The sequence below is a fragment of the Apteryx rowi genome, unplaced genomic scaffold (genome assembly GCF_003343035.1).
Source record: "Apteryx rowi isolate R43461 unplaced genomic scaffold, aptRow1 scaffold_72, whole genome shotgun sequence".
NCBI lineage: Eukaryota > Metazoa > Chordata > Aves > Apterygiformes > Apterygidae > Apteryx > Apteryx rowi.
This window is the reverse complement of record NW_020451005.1, coordinates 1,690,691-1,706,679: the sequence shown is the minus strand read 5'-3', so window position 1 is coordinate 1,706,679 and position 15,989 is coordinate 1,690,691. Positions and strand designations below refer to the sequence as shown.

The window sequence follows — 15,989 nt, the reverse complement described above, 5'->3', positions numbered from 1 at the left end:
AATGTCATTCATAATTACAACCAGTAATCCACAAAATCTTTGAAAAGCTATTAGTGTATAACCATTTTCTCATTAAAAAGTAAGTTGTATTCCAATCATTTCACAAATTTTTCAAGAATCTTCAATAAATAACTTAGAGATCACTGGAAAACAATGTCAAATTTTACAGCTACCACTAATATCCTAATTCAAACTTATCACACAAAGTACAAGTCAATTAACATCAAGCATAGGCAGGTTTTGAAATTAGCTTTCCTTTGTAGTTCACAGTGTTGGGGATGTATGATCCCAAGGATGCAAAGTCAGAATTTTCCAGAAAATAAATCTATTACAGAATCATGAATATAGCCTTTGTGGATCTCATATTTCAAAATCACATCTATGCATAAATTATTACAGTTCAAACTGTTCCTCAAGTTCCTTTCTCCATAATGAAAACCTGTGCTGAAAGATGTGGAGAACAGAGGTACCAAAACTGCAGAAAAGAATTCTTTATTCAAATAAATTAATTAAAGAAAAATAAATTTATACACAAAGGAATTTATTCAACAACTATTGCTAGGCAAACTCTGGTGAATTTATATAGTAAGTTTACTGGAAGAGCATGAACTACTAATGCAGTAAGCAGCCTTACAGACTAATTGAGCCTGAAGTAATATACTTTAAGGTCTTCAGTTACTCAAACACCTCTGAGGCAAAATAAAGTTTGAAAATAAAGTTTAATTCACTTGAACATGCAAGTAGATCCTTCCTTTCTCCTCTCCCCCACAGCTAAATTTATCTCCCTGTATACATTCAGTCTAAGTGACTGCCAGGCTGTCCATCTGGATAGTGGAAATTCAAAGCCCATTTGAAAGAACAGAAAAGGTTTTCCTTATACATAATGGGTACAGGATAACTGCTGGGAAGCAGGTAAGCTAAGACCATTTACATTAAAACAAACAAACAAACACACACACTGTTCCAGACACCATGTTATACACAGTAAGGGAGAACCATGAGGTGACACTTCCTCCATCACTTTGCGTCTAGGTGCCAGAGGAGTCTGTCATATGGATCATCAATATATCAGTTTCTATTTCTATTAAAAGCTGAAACAAACCATACACCAAGTTTGTTAAGATATGCTGCCAATTGTCCGTTCTGAAACATGATTTAAAAGAGATGACTACTGTTTTGCAGACTGGTTTTACAGTGCTGTATTCATATTAGAAAAAGAACCAGGAAAGAAGTAAAAACAAAGGATGGAGAAAGGAGAAAAGTTGTTGTTTTCCATTTGTAGGAAAGGAAGGGAGAGAAGCTCACAGAAGGACCCACTTTAGGCATCCTGAAAGAACATGAAGCTAGTTCCCCAGGCCTCCAGACAACCTCAGACAGTGGAATAGCTGTGACAGATCCCTGTTATTAAGCTTAATTTAGATTAGTCTTTTGTACGTATTTTCCTTTTATAACCATATTTTCAACTTTGTAGTATAAAGCATAACCCTTAGCTTTATTAGAATTAAACTTACTTTCATATTATGCTTCTGTAATGATTAAGAGGAGCTGAATTAAAATTGACAAGCCCAAGAAAATTCTCTTTCAAAGAAGCAACTAATTTAAATTAAGTCAGTGTTACAGACAAATCATTTTAGGCCTCTGCATCCTATGATTCATGTGAAGATCTCAGACAGTGCAATGAAACGGCAAAAACTGAAGTCAGGTAAAAGGGTAGACATCCCGCCAGCAGGCACTATTCAGTTCCACTCTAGTTAGGGGAAGGTATTGTAGAGATGGCCCGAAGGGTTGGAAAAAAATCTTATTGTCACAATAGCTACCAGACCCTGTAAATAGACAGGACAGTATGTATATGTTCTTTCCAAAATACCATGTTCTTGACCTAGGAGGGTTGAACAAGAGATGCTAGGTTGACAGAAATGTGAAGTGAAACTATCACAACCAGTACAAGCAGTTTAAGGATCCACTGAGAGTTCATGTAACAGGAAATAAGACAGAGAAGCAGACTTGCTAAACGCGAACCAAAACTCTTTTCCAGTCTAAAGAGGCTTCCAAATAGCATTTGGGGTTCTGTCTCTCCATTAACTGCTTACTGACTCACAAGCCAACAGAATTCCAGTTATGCAAGTTGCTAAACAAATTTTAGATATCAGTGAGGAAGCTAGCGTTGGCTTTGTGACAAAGGATGTAAAGCAGAGTTGAAGCTTAACACTAACAGCCAGCATTTTATCCACTTGGATACTCATAAACCCAGACAGCTTCCTTCTTGGAATTCTCCTCAAAGTCTATGAACCAACTGATTGCCTTTTTGAAAGGATATTGCCACACATCTGTGTGATCTAGCTTGGCTAGATGTGCAATGGACTCTTTGGAATAAGAGAGGTGGATGTATACTTTGATTCATGAGTAACTCAAAAACTTCGAGTAAAAACAGAAAGCAGCAAATGAATGGTATCACCTGGATAAGTAATCTGAAACCAAATATAGTATCTATTTTTTCCCTATGGCTTAGAAATATAATCTCTTAAAGGGACAGAACATTGCTGTAAAGAATATGTGCATCCCTCAGAACTACTGTTTAGATTGTTGGAACTATCAGATATGATAATTCTTACCCATGCTCCCTCACTGGCAGTATCCCCTTGAGAAAGTTTCTGTCAGGCTGGAAATTGGACTCATATATTCCATGTACTCCATAGTTCTTAAGAGTTGACCTAACCATAAGAGCCTTGACCTGACATCCTTTTTGCCAGATCTCTGTGAAACCTCTTTAGAGAACAATCCATCTGCATCAAGCTTCAAAATACAAAAGCAGTGTATTCTTTTTGGTAGTATTCAAATGAAACTAAATTAAAACAGGTTTGACTCCATTGCACTACCAAGAAATAAAGATTGTGAAGTAAAAAATAATAATCTGACAGTCTGATCACAGAAAAGCAAAAGAGAAGATGCTGTGCAAAAAAAAAAGAAAAAAAAAAGTGAATTTAAAAATAGCTCTTAGTTTCCTAAACAAGGGAAAGATGGAATTCCTGACCTGTAAGCCCTTAGATGACTGCAAATTTGCTTACTGAAGACTCTTTCAAGTTATACTAACAATTTTCAATCAGCAGACTTCTCAAATTCATGAAAGGTAAAACATTTTAGATTTTGGAATTCATTCCTCCACCAAAATAATCTGAAATCCCTCATCCTCATTGGCAACTGACGTATCAGCCTATTTCCTTAACCCATAATGTTTATGTGAAGCTCAAATGCTTATGGGAAAATAATGTCTTCAGGGGGATGGAGAGTTTATTCATTGCGATGAGTTGGCTCAGCTGGAATTGCTTTGGCCAGTGCATTTTAATTTTTAAATACTGAGCTATTGTAACTTAGGCACACATAGAAATAGGTGGTGCTACCTTGAAAAGCACTGAGAGAAAGTGTAAGCCAATTACAGAACATCTCAGAGTAAGAATATTTTTGTATCATTTAAACAGTGACAAGGTAGTGTTTTAAACAGTTTTTATCATCAACTGAAGGAACAGAAGAAAAAAAAAGGAAAATGAAAAGAAGAACATTGAGTAGGAGAATCACTTAGAATAGTTTGTAGGAGGTTATCTTTTATACTGCTTCAAGAATTCCAAGAGGAAATCCAGAAGGTGTTTCTAGGAAATCTATTTGCAAAATCTATTTGCAAAATGCTATACAAGGAATATAGCTATATTCAGTTAGTCATATTAACAACAACAATTGTATATTTCTTCTCCCTAACATTATTCAGAAATTAGCCTAATATATCCTGAACTAGGAGTTTGAGAATCTCTGATAACTCTTCCCCTTTTATATAAGGAATCAAAAAACAGAAATGTAATTCTAACAACACATATAGTACCACTACTAAAATGTTATAGTTTAATGGAACTCAGGGTATAACAAAAGAAACCCTATCCACAATTGTTTAATCCCAAATATGGGAGGGAAATGGGTGTTACAATATACTTTTTAGAGTAAAAGATCAGTTTTAAACAATTATGTGAATATAAAGATATTACTTGGCCACTAACAATATCAAATTTTAGAAATTATTCTTATTTTCATAGCCACTACATATATATGTACAAAGATTTGTGCTACAGTTTTCACTGAACTGAATTAGTGTTGCTTAAAAGTCACAAAAACTAGGTCTATTCGTTCAAGCAAAAGAACTCAATGTAATTTTGTAAATACGAAGAGAAATGTTTTCATATTATCTAGAACTTCCTTTATAATTCTCCTTCCTAAAACATACTCCAAAAGTATACATTTGTTGTATCATAATAGATATCTTGGACAAATTTCAACCAAAGAGGGCATATATGGTGACTACTATTTGCCTTTTTTTTTTTTAAAGTAGAAAGATTGACTAGATATTAACACAAATGGGTTTAAATGTGAAGCTGCCATAAAAGCAGGCACATAAATGTAATTCTCCCAGCCGCTATTTTGATGCACATTTTTGATTCCATGAATATTTTATGAAATGGCCCAAACTAAAGCCATATAACATTCCTGCATTACTGATGCTTGCGCCCGTAAGCTACAAACATTAGAGGCATGATTGAGTGCATTAAAATGAACTCATTCAGCAGTGCATTGATTACTTGAAGGACGGACGTCTGAAGTCCAGTCACCTCGGTGGTTGGTGTGTCGTTAACAAAAAAAAAAAAAAAAAAAAAAAGGAAGAGTTACTCCCACTTAAGCAAACAGCACACAAATCTGAAGTTATCAATATAGAAATTAAAGATAGCAAATTTGAATAATGTGGTACTTAATAAATAAATGCAGTGCAAATCTGTCAAGAGTTCTCTATATACAGCCCTGACATTAATTAGGTGGGATGTTAATTAGGTCCACAGATTGCTTCCAGTAGTGTACAGGTAATTTAAAATGTCACAATCTGCAAAATGCAGTGCCCGACCTGTTCTAGCTCCATGCCTCAGCAATATTGAGGGCACCCAATGATTTCCTTTTCTATCAGCTCGTACATTTACCAACAAAAATAACACCACAGAAATAACTGCACGAAAAAAAAAAGTTATAGGTCTGTTAGGCACATTTCTTTAGCAGCACTAGTAAAAGTAGAAAGCACATTTAGTTCTAAATTGTAAACATTTGTTGAGGACTTTGGAAAATATTCCATTTTAGCTTAGAACAACAACCTAAAGGAACAATAAAGCTTTAAGTATGTTATAGTATATTTTAATCTCGAACGATGACATCTTTTGTAGTAACTTACTCATTGTACAATGCATACATAAAATCTGCTTGAAACAATAGTTAATGGTAGCAAAAAAAAAAAAAGAAAAATGCTAAAAAATGCTATTACCATTTTAACAGATACAGACTTACATTTCACTTTAACTACTTGAACTATTTGTATTATTTTCAGTTTCCTGCATCCAGCGATGATAATTATGGTAGCACTATTCATGCTGAAATAGTTAATCTGTCACAGTTTTCAATGTCAGCCACTATTTACAGAGGTTTTTTTAAAGTCCTTCACAGAGATATGTTGGGAGGTTGAATAAAAAGCTCACAAAAATTATAAAACAAGGCTCTCCTTCAGTAAACAGTTGTGCCACCCTGGACTCCTGAGGTAAAATGAATTGTACAGAAGTCATTGGGATTGACTTTGGATGCAAGAATCCAAGTCAATACAGCTATCTGCAAGAGCAAGATGAAAAACGTGAAAAAGATTTAAGATGAAATTTTGCCTTTTCATAACTCTATGAGGTTCCCCTAAAACATAACTGATTAACAGATAATAATTAAGGTGAACATTTTTAAGAATAAGAATAAAAAGTTATTTTTATTTACTAGACAGAGGCTGATAACATTATTTTTTAGAAAGATTCCACAGGGAGTTTTAGTAAAATGACACGGGCAGTTCATAATGATATTGTAATGAACATGCCAGCCCACCAGGGGATATTCTGATGGCTTCCCCAATCTGACAATACACCATCAGATCTCTCCCTAGAGTCTGAGAAGCTCAAGGTCAACTGAAAGCTTGCCTGAGAAGTAGAAAGCTGGAGGCTTGGAAGGAAAGAGATAAAAGGAAAGTTGAGCATCACACAACCTGAGATACGGCCTTGGTGTATGGAGACTGGTATGCAAAGAAAACAAGTAGGTGTAGTAGCAGGAAGCAGATCACTGGCTTGCAAGGATGATGATATTTTATGCTTTCATGGCTGGTTCAGGAACTACTGGGCTAATCTTTGGTTTTGCAGTCTAAAAAATGATATTTAATTTCTGCCGATATTAGTTAAGCAAGCGTCTGTTGTCCAAAAAAAAATATATATATATAGGAGTCCAATGAGAACTATCATCATATATAATCTAATTCTCTGAGGACCTAAATTACTTGCCTCAAAGCTCACATACTCAAAATACTCACCTAGAGGGCAGTGCATATTACAGGATTCATAGTAGGATTGGTCACAATACATTATGATATATCACATCAACATATGTTATAAAAAATGCTCTAAAAGATGTTGCTTAGAGGGTTCTTTAAGAGACACCTCACAAGCAGGGATAATTTGTGGAAATAAGGCTGCAATTTTATTTTGCAAGTAAGTAACTGTACCATAAATAAATAAAGGAGGTTGCACACAATCTTTGATGGAAAGGTGGGTGACTCTGAACTTCTTGGGTTGACCACAGGTCTATATTGTTCTAAAAGGCAAAATGGGCCAGAATGGCTAATACATGGCCAATGTGAATATGGGCACACAGCCTGGACCAGAAAGGACAAACTGCATTCCCATAAAGAGTATCACAGCTAAAATAAAAGGTGTCTGATGAGCCATAGCGACACTGTGACTTCCAGGATTCTGGGAAGACTTACCTTTCTCTACTGTCTGAATCTGAGCACACAAATACTATTCCGTTTTGAACAGATTACACATATGCCCTAAAGTTGCATCTTTACATACAGGAATACAGATAAACTGGAATCCAGCTACGAAAGAAACCTAGTGGCAAACAAAACAATAATGTATCTCGGGAACTAGAAATGCTACTACATGTTCTGAGAGAAATACATGATTATTTGCCCTGAGCCATCTCCCCTACTACATGCATGATCAAGAGATAATCTCTTGCTTCAGCGTGACAGCCACATGGGCAACTGCTTGTCTCTTAATGTCACCCTAAGGAGTTACTGCACTTTCCCCTTTCTGGCCAGCTGAACAGCTTTTTCGAATGATCAGGGGTCGCTTAAAAGACGACAGCTGAACAGGAAGGAGAACCTGTTAAACGTTGCATATTTCACATGCTACCACCTCACCCAGGAAGGCCTTTGTGTATTCCTGAGTCATAAGTAAAGCCACTCAGTTGGGCTCTGATTACACACCAAGCTTCAGAGGCAGGTAGTAAGAACTACAGCAACCTGGAGCTATAGTAACACTTACTAATTTCTCTGGTTCCCTGTCTGCTCTATAATTTCTTTCCCCACTGCTACCAGTACTATAGAATTGCAAAGAAAAAAGGGTCTCTCATAAGCAGCTGAGATGACAACTGCTTTGGGGATAATTTACTGTGGACCAGCAATAATTAACTGAAGGGCACATTACCAGAAGAGGAACTGCTATGAAAAAATTATTGTTCTCACAAGAAAGAGTAAAGAACAAGGAGCACAGGAAGAACAGGCACTGTTGTGGGGGAGGCAGGAACAAATACCCTCTTCTTACTTTCTTTGCAGTTAATACACCAGCCACTGAGCCATCAAAAATCTGGGTTAGTTCCGGGCCTTTTCAAGTTGCTTCTGGCTCTCCAGGAAACCCTTACCAGATTTACTTTGAGACAAACAGCTACTGCCTAGACCTATTGCCACTACTCAAAGAAACTCTGCAATGAAAAACTGGTGTCAACGACATGATTCCCTCAATACTATATCCACACAGAGCCTGCATATACTTGACACAGAGGGGGACAAGACTGACAGCCTGAAATACCTGAAAGACAATAATATATCAAAGAGTGATTTCATACCGAATGTGACCCTTGAACAATTCTTAAAGTTAGAAATATGACTAAAGTTAGTAAAGTTAGATAGTAATTACTATCTTTAAGGAATTGCTTTAGCCCTCCATATAAAATATGTTTCCACTTATGTGTACTACAGTCACATATATAATGGCCAATGAAACTACAGTATATCACTGATTTTTCCCTTTTGCATTAGACTTAATTGTGGAAATAATGTTCATATTTCAGGCATTTTTGTAAAAGGTTAGGTGCAATCTAGAATCTTTGAAAACTTTAACACATGAAAATTGCACAAACTAGTTTAGCAACATTTCACCTATGTGCAAACTGGAATAAAAAAATGTATCCTTTTAAGATCTGCAGCCAACTCCAGGAAAAAAAAAACAAAACTGAATAGGTCACATATGGAAATTCCACTAACTCTCCTGTTCCACATCCATACTGAAAGGAATTCAGATGGAAAATTTTGGTTTACAATTAGAATTCCTTTATCTCTTGGAAGTTAACATATTTTATGAAAGTAACATTTGTCAGATGCCTTATATCTGACTTGTTTGATTATATATAAACAAACACTATTTGATAAACATTAAATTCAATCCAGAGGAGACCATTACAAATGCAGCATTGAACACCAGCTGAATGATAACATACTCATTTTAAAGAGAACAGAATTCTTGCTTTCTGATAACATTTAAGCCTTCTTCTTTCATATTTGTAAAGCATCAACAAGGTGTTCCCTATGAACAGAGGCTAGCTAAAATGCTAAATATATTCAGTAAGCTTACAATCTAAGGCTCCAGCCTCTGAATAAGAACAGGTCTGCACTCAGTGGGATGCTCACTCTTAAGATTTTACAATTTTTCAGCGTTTATAGGCAGATCTACAAATGCAGAGAAGGGAAGGAGGTGAAAATGAAGTGATGAACAATGAAGTATGGCACATGCTTTGCAGTTCTATTTTTAAGGGTTTTTTTTAGCTTGATATAACTACATGAAAACAAGTTACATTATTATTTAATTTCAAAGAATATATGATCATTATCTTTCAAATAAGGAAAGTGTCACTGAAGCAGATTAGTTTCACTGTAAATTTCATTTTTTGCTAATTCATATCAAATTCTTGTCTCACGTTACATACATTTTTTTGTGGTGATTACATTTTATTCAGATTCTACCTCCACTCCCAGTCCCTTACTTTCCACAGCTTTCAAGAATAAACTTAGTATCCGATGCAATGCCCCAGCACTGGTACTGTTCTGTTGTGCAGATAACCTACTTCAAAAGGATGCTTTGAGCAGGAGATTGGACTAATGACCTCCTGAGGTCCCTTCTAACCCGAATTATCCTATGATTCTCAGAAAAGTAAGATACATTTTTATTAATAGTTTCATTTCATGGTGTTTGCTTTACATACGACTTCTAAACACTGCTGATAATGGCTCAGATAAATATAATCCCACCGACAATAGCTTTACTCTCATCAACCCTCAGACCCACTGAGAAGGCACCTCTCGAAGCAGTGCCTCCTCTGTCAAACACTAAGAGGAAAAACACCACCTCCAGGAAAGTTTAGCTAATATGATGACAACTGCAAGTTCAGCTGCAGTAGTCCAAGACCTCGTGAAGCTTTGAAGCAAAAAAATCTGTTAGTGAGTGGGCAGCTTTGAATGAAGCTTCATCTCAGTCCTACTCATTAAGCAGTAAATAATTAAAATACCCTGAAAAAGACAGGTAAAATACAAGCAGCAATGTCAGTAATAGACATGAAAGAGAAGAGAGGGAAAAAGAATTTAAAAAAGCAAAGAAATAATTCATTTGAAGTTTTAATAAAGTTTCATTTGCAGTCTTGTTTAAAGATATATCAGACTTCAGGGATGTAACCTAATTACATTTTTATTCTAAGTTCTATTCAAAGACCTTGGACTTTGAATCTTTAACACAGATCAAACATGGTATAATTTACTCATAGCTATCAATACTTTAAAAAGATCTCTTCATTAAATACTATAGTCTTAAGAACATGCATATAAAGCAAACAGCAATATTTGATATAAAAAAATTGTCAAAATATAATTCTTATAGAAGTTTATATATAAACAAATCACTTGAATGCTAAAAAAAAAAGTTTTTCTAAAATATTTCTGATGTATTGCCTTTCAGAGTTCAATGTAAACAACAGCAATACCTTTCAGTCATTTTAGGAACTATTTGAAAACGAACTTTACAATCACCAAAGACATAAGAACAGAAACTAAATAAAGATGTCTTCTGTATAGGTCATAAAACTTTCATGGAAAATGTAAATTACAAAGACTAGAATTAATACTATTGTACTGCTGTGAATATTTTGAAGAGCTTTTCATTACAAAGCAAGGATACAGACTTGTCCCTAGATGTTATATTAAAACTGAGAGATTCTCCATTTGAATCTTCCTCAGGTTAAGGAAGCAGTAGTAATGGTGGAAGGATTAAGGAGGCTTTTGGCAAACCTGCTTACTTTTTCCTAGTGTAAAGGATATTATTACTTTCTTGTGTTTAATAATAAAACATGATTTAAAGCAACTGAAAGAGAAGCATGAAAGAAGTTTTCCATCCTCACAGTACTTATTTTCCGAAGTGAGAGCTAAAACTCTGCAGAATTCTCACTGAGTTTTCTTGTTCAAAACATCTACAGTGTCTACCAGCACTTTTTTTTTTWAAAAAAAAACAAGAACAAAAAAGAATTATATGAACTTTTTGATAAATTCAACAGGCTCTTTTTGCCTTCCTGGTGCATATTCAGAAGCTTCTTTCAGACTTTGTTAAGAGTATATTAATTTGAACTGAAAACACACCTAATTTCTCTAATATCAGTTCAACACAGTAACTGCCAGTTCAATACCAGTAACACCACTGCAATAATGAGATGTCATTTATCTGTGAATGATATTCTGCATGTGGATGAGCTCAATTATTTAATAAAACTTTTAAATCTGTCCTCCCCAAGAATCTATCTATCTGGATTTATGGTTGTTTCTGTCTAGCCACTGATTGACAGAGAAAAGCATCACACCTGAAGACTTATCTCCTATAAAACTGCTTTTTAAACCTTTTAAATTGTGCTCTCCAATCAAGCTTTTTCTAGCTAGTGCATGTATTCAATTCTTAAGCAACTAGAAAAACAGTACAACTGCTTTACGAAATACTGCAAATGCAGAATAACAAAAAAGAGCTAGCTTCAGTCTATACAATGAAAATCAATGACTGGAAGTGTTTTAAATGGTCAAACCAGATATACAATACTCCATTTCCCATTAAGGAAAGGCTTCTTTCTGTCTCTAAAGTTCACTGGTGTGGAGACTTTCTAAGCACATGCCTCTCTACATGTACTTAAAGATACAATTCAGTAATAGGGCTATGTAGCCAAAGCTTTAGTATCTGGAGACCCATGGATTAGCTTTGAGGTTTGAACTACTCTTACACTTTTTTTCTGAAAAAGTGTAAGAATAGTTTGGAATAAATAATCACAACCAGGAATAAACCTTAAAAATTAGTAATCTGGGATATGCAACCTGGGAAGGGTAGAGGGGAATTTCATGCTAAAACAATGGTATTCTGTTACTACTGGATCCTGGCTATATTACAGAGAAAAATAAAAGACTCAGATGAAACGTACTACATGTTTTCTCCAACTAATGAGCACTATAAAAGACATTTTTAGGTTAGTCTCCAAAGGAAACAAGTCTGTCCCCAACTAGATTTGGAGCGAATTTCAATCAAACTTGAGCAAGTCATAAGAACTCCACAGTATGAAAATTCCCATTATAAAAATGAAGAAAGCATGAAAAAGGAAAGTACGAGATTAATTTTTTTCACCAGTCACAAACTTATCTGGATATTATTCTGAAACAAAAGAAGTTGTTTACAAAAAGAAGCTCTAACACAGAAGCAAGGGCAGATGAAACCAAAAAGGCCTTGATAGCTGTCACGTTGTTATCTGAGTTGCTGTTTTGGATTTTGTTTCTAAAAATAGAGTTCTGAGGAAGGAGATACATTTTACATTTCTTTCCCCACTGTCAAACCTGCACTAGCGAATACAACAGTATGGAGACCTCTAGATACTTGCTATGCACCTTATGGTGGAAATAGAACAACATTAAATATGCAGGTTGGATGGTTTATAAAATACAACAATATTGTTATCAATACCAGTTCTGTATTCCAGATGTAGTAAGGAAGAAATTCATCACTGCTCACAAGTGTTGTCCCACTGGTTTATTGTATTTACCAGCTGTTTCTAATTTTGCAATCAGATTGTAAAGCAACACTTTTTATTTCTACGTTGTACAACACAATGAGGATTTGCTGTTTAAGTAGGCTTGGCAGACTTGCAACACAGATAACAAGATAAAGCTTTGTAACTGTAGAAGCTTCATGTGGGCCATCCATCCTATGAGTGAATTTTATTCTGGATATACTTAGGAATCTCCTAGCAATTTTAAACCTTTTTAGTACTTCACTTTGTGATATTAACATGCTTTTTATAATTTTTAAGATCTGAATATCAATTATTTCTACCTGAAGGCAAACCAATTGGGGAAATCCTGTTTAAACATGTGCATATTTCCTCTGCATAGATACTCACGAACGTATGCTGAGTTTCTGTCAATTATTTATACAACATAAATATGATTAGAATTTTTAGTTGAAAAATGCTAGCCATAAACAATTCAAAATATAAAAACAATGATTTCTTAGCAATGGATTAAATGGGACCCACTAGGAACAAGAAAACAATCAGTTTAGATTTTTATGTTCCAAAGCAAAAAGATTATGCTAGGAACAGGCTTTAAGTTGTTGGCTTCTCAAATAGATCAAAAGTAATTAACACTTGAACTTCAAGAGCTTGAATTGACTGCCCACTAAAGTCAATAGGAATCTTCCCATCACTTCTATAAAGCTTTGATTAAAACCTTTAAATTAATTTGAACAGGAGGGTAAAATGATACATAGAACTCCTGCTCCTTGGTCTTAATCTGGATTGCCAAAGTCTATCTGGACCATGTGATTTTTTTTCACAATAAATTAATTTAACTTAGAAGCTCCTGTGTTCAGTAGCTCTTCCAACCAAAAGAGTCTACATCAACTTCTAATATATAAAATGAACCATATTTTATTCATGATGACAGATAAAACAACCATATCTTTCTCATAAATTAAGTCCAATTTATTAGTTTTTCTTTGGGGGTGGGAGGGAGTACAGAGGAAGTTCAGAAACATTCAGCTCTGGCATTACATTGCTCCTACTGAAAAACAACCAGTGTTTAAAATTCCTTATAATGAAAGCAGAATTGGATCAAAACTGAACACCTAAAAAACTTCTCAATTAATTTACAGAATATGGCAGATTTTTTGAAATAGCTAAACTAACTTTAGAAGTGATTAAGACCTTGATCAGGAATTCTTTAAGCTTTGCAATCTAAAAACAGATAAGGAAAGACAAATTTATGGATTTGCTGGATATTATAGTAATCAACACTGAGATATCTAACATTGTTATTTGCATGGCATGCTGCCTTCTTCTCTTTCTAGTTCTTTCTGCCTTTAGTCTTTTTAGTCTGTAAGCATTTCAGAAAAAGTATTGCCTCTACTTTTGTTGATCTTTATGTGCTAGCAGAATATAAATCTAAAGACTTATTCCAAGTCACCATCACACTGAGATTAATGGCATAATTTTCACACATCTCAGAGCTCTCCTATCAGGGGATATGCAATTTCTGGTACAGTACTGATTTACATTTGGCATATGTTGGGGAGGTTTTATTCATTGGACTGCACTGTTATCCATGCTTCCTCTGAACTAGTTATTTAAATGCATCCAGAAATGTTTCCAAGCACTGCAACCAACTGGTATGGAAGGTGTATCTACCTAGTAAATGCTCTTATCCTTCAAAACAGTGTGGCTGCATGCAAACTGCCTATTAGGAATAGTCCCTGCAACACGCTAACCGCTAAACTGTGCCACAAACAACTGCAGGGGAGGGGAGGAAAATATAAACCGGCATGAGCTAAAAGCATGTAAGGGACTATTTTAACACCCCTGGGGCACTGATCTGTGCTCCAGTGCCCACAGACATCTCCAGGCAGTGTTTAATTTACTAACACAGGAAAGGGAATGCTCATCTTTGCTGCTAACCTCTGCAAAGTAAGTGCGGAGATCCTTGCATCATTTGGGGGAGAGCGTGGATATTTACATAAGAAGGTAGTGATGAGGCCTTTCATGGCTTCCTCCAGAGTTCTGGATGTCACTCTTCCTGCTCCACTGTCCCACAGACCATGTACCACTAAGCTATCTTTTTGCAAGGGTGTGCCTTAAAGGAAGTCATGCATCTGTAGTAAAAAAATAACAACGCATAAGTTAACTGGCTACCTTGAAGCTTCTCATAAAGGCAGAGTTGTTTGACATTAAGATTGAAATTCTGGCATTTGAAATACTGGTTTCTGTGATTCTTTTTGGTTTTGGAACTGCTGCCATGCACATACATATATAGGGGTGTACAAGTGTGTACGTGTGTGTGTGTGTGCGTGCGCGTGTGCGCACATATCACCTACTCTGCCCCTTATTACTTGCAGTGGCCTTGATGGCTGCTTTTAGAATAAGTACACTTTCAGATGTCTATTTTTATTCTTTATGTTTTTGAATAATATAGACCTATATTCTATCTGATTTTATTATAACCTACTGGAAGGAAATACCTATTACAAGTACAAATTCCTCATTTCCCCTGGGCTGCTTTTGTTACTCATGTAAATTATCTGAAACTTTGGGATGCATATGTTTAAGATCTACATCATTTCATGCATAGTAGATGTTAACCATTTAATACACAACAGAAAGCACTCAAATACTATAATGAGGAGCACTGGCAGTATAAGAACCTATATAAACTAGCACTAGCCATCACATTTATAAATGCACTTAAGCTGTTTCTTCTGTAAGATAAAATGGTGTAAATCTGAAGTTCCTAATTAACTTCAGCAGAATTTACACTAATATAGTAGAACTATCACAGTTGGTCCTCAGACCATTAAAAAATCTTCTTATTCTCTGATATACAGAAAAATATATGCATTTACAATAATGATTCTGATTATCATTTTATTACTTCTAAAAACCCATCCAAAGCACAGGAATAAAAACACTGTGTGAAAAGAATTTGCCTTAACTGAGATTCTGCCACAAAGCCTGTGCTTACTTGGATGATAAATAATACTGGACTTAATGTGAGAAAAGGCAGAAAAATATGACATTGCTTTTTCAATGTGACAATAAAGTGACATCATGTTTAATAGTTACATAAGGAAATAACTAGTTACCAAATGAATAAAACCATTCCAGATCAGCTCCCTGAGGGAAGTCAAACGATGCAGTGAGTACAGCTCACTGACTAGTGTCATAATCTAACACTCTGCTGTAATCCTCATTCTCATTTACGTAATCATCTCATCTGGGTAACTCATAAGCAGAGATTTTATTTTATAAACAGAGTTTCTTAAAGAAGAGGTAAAAATCTCATTCTGCAAAAAACTGCCACTGAAATCATGTTTGCTACAAGCACAATGTTCCACTTGTGTCTGTAGTAGGCTACCCTATTATTATTGTTTACTTTCCCTTATGTACTGACAGCCATTATGTACTGACAGCCACTAATCATCTGCATCCAAATACCATGACTGAAGTCTACACTGTCAATACTTCAAATATTTAGCTTTAAAAATTAATAAACATTAGATCTATTTCCAGCCCCTAGGACAGGGACCAGGCTGAAAGTCAAAGAACTTTAAATTTGATTACACAAAAATTACCCAGCAAATTATCAATTTGCTTCTAAGGCAAATAACAATCTTTACAACAAATATGTGTTTAACTTTACACTCCTAAGCAATCACTCCTAAGCATATATAGTCAGCTTCCATTAAAAAGTAATAAAAAACCCA

At 35.2% G+C, this 15,989-nt stretch overlaps 1 protein-coding gene across 1 annotated transcript in view; it reads right to left on the bottom strand.

The window, feature by feature from the left end:
- The window catches only part of TTC29 (tetratricopeptide repeat domain 29), a 152,259-nt gene that overhangs the window by 84,250 nt on the left and 52,020 nt on the right, over positions 1–15,989 (bottom strand). Inside the window, exons 7-8 of the mRNA XM_026087532.1 lie at positions 10,659–10,698; positions 9,521–9,522 (exon numbers count right to left, since the gene is read on the bottom strand). Coding sequence (XP_025943317.1) covers positions 9,521–9,522; positions 10,659–10,698 — 42 coding nt within the window. The remainder of the gene's footprint in view (positions 1–9,520; positions 9,523–10,658; positions 10,699–15,989) is intronic.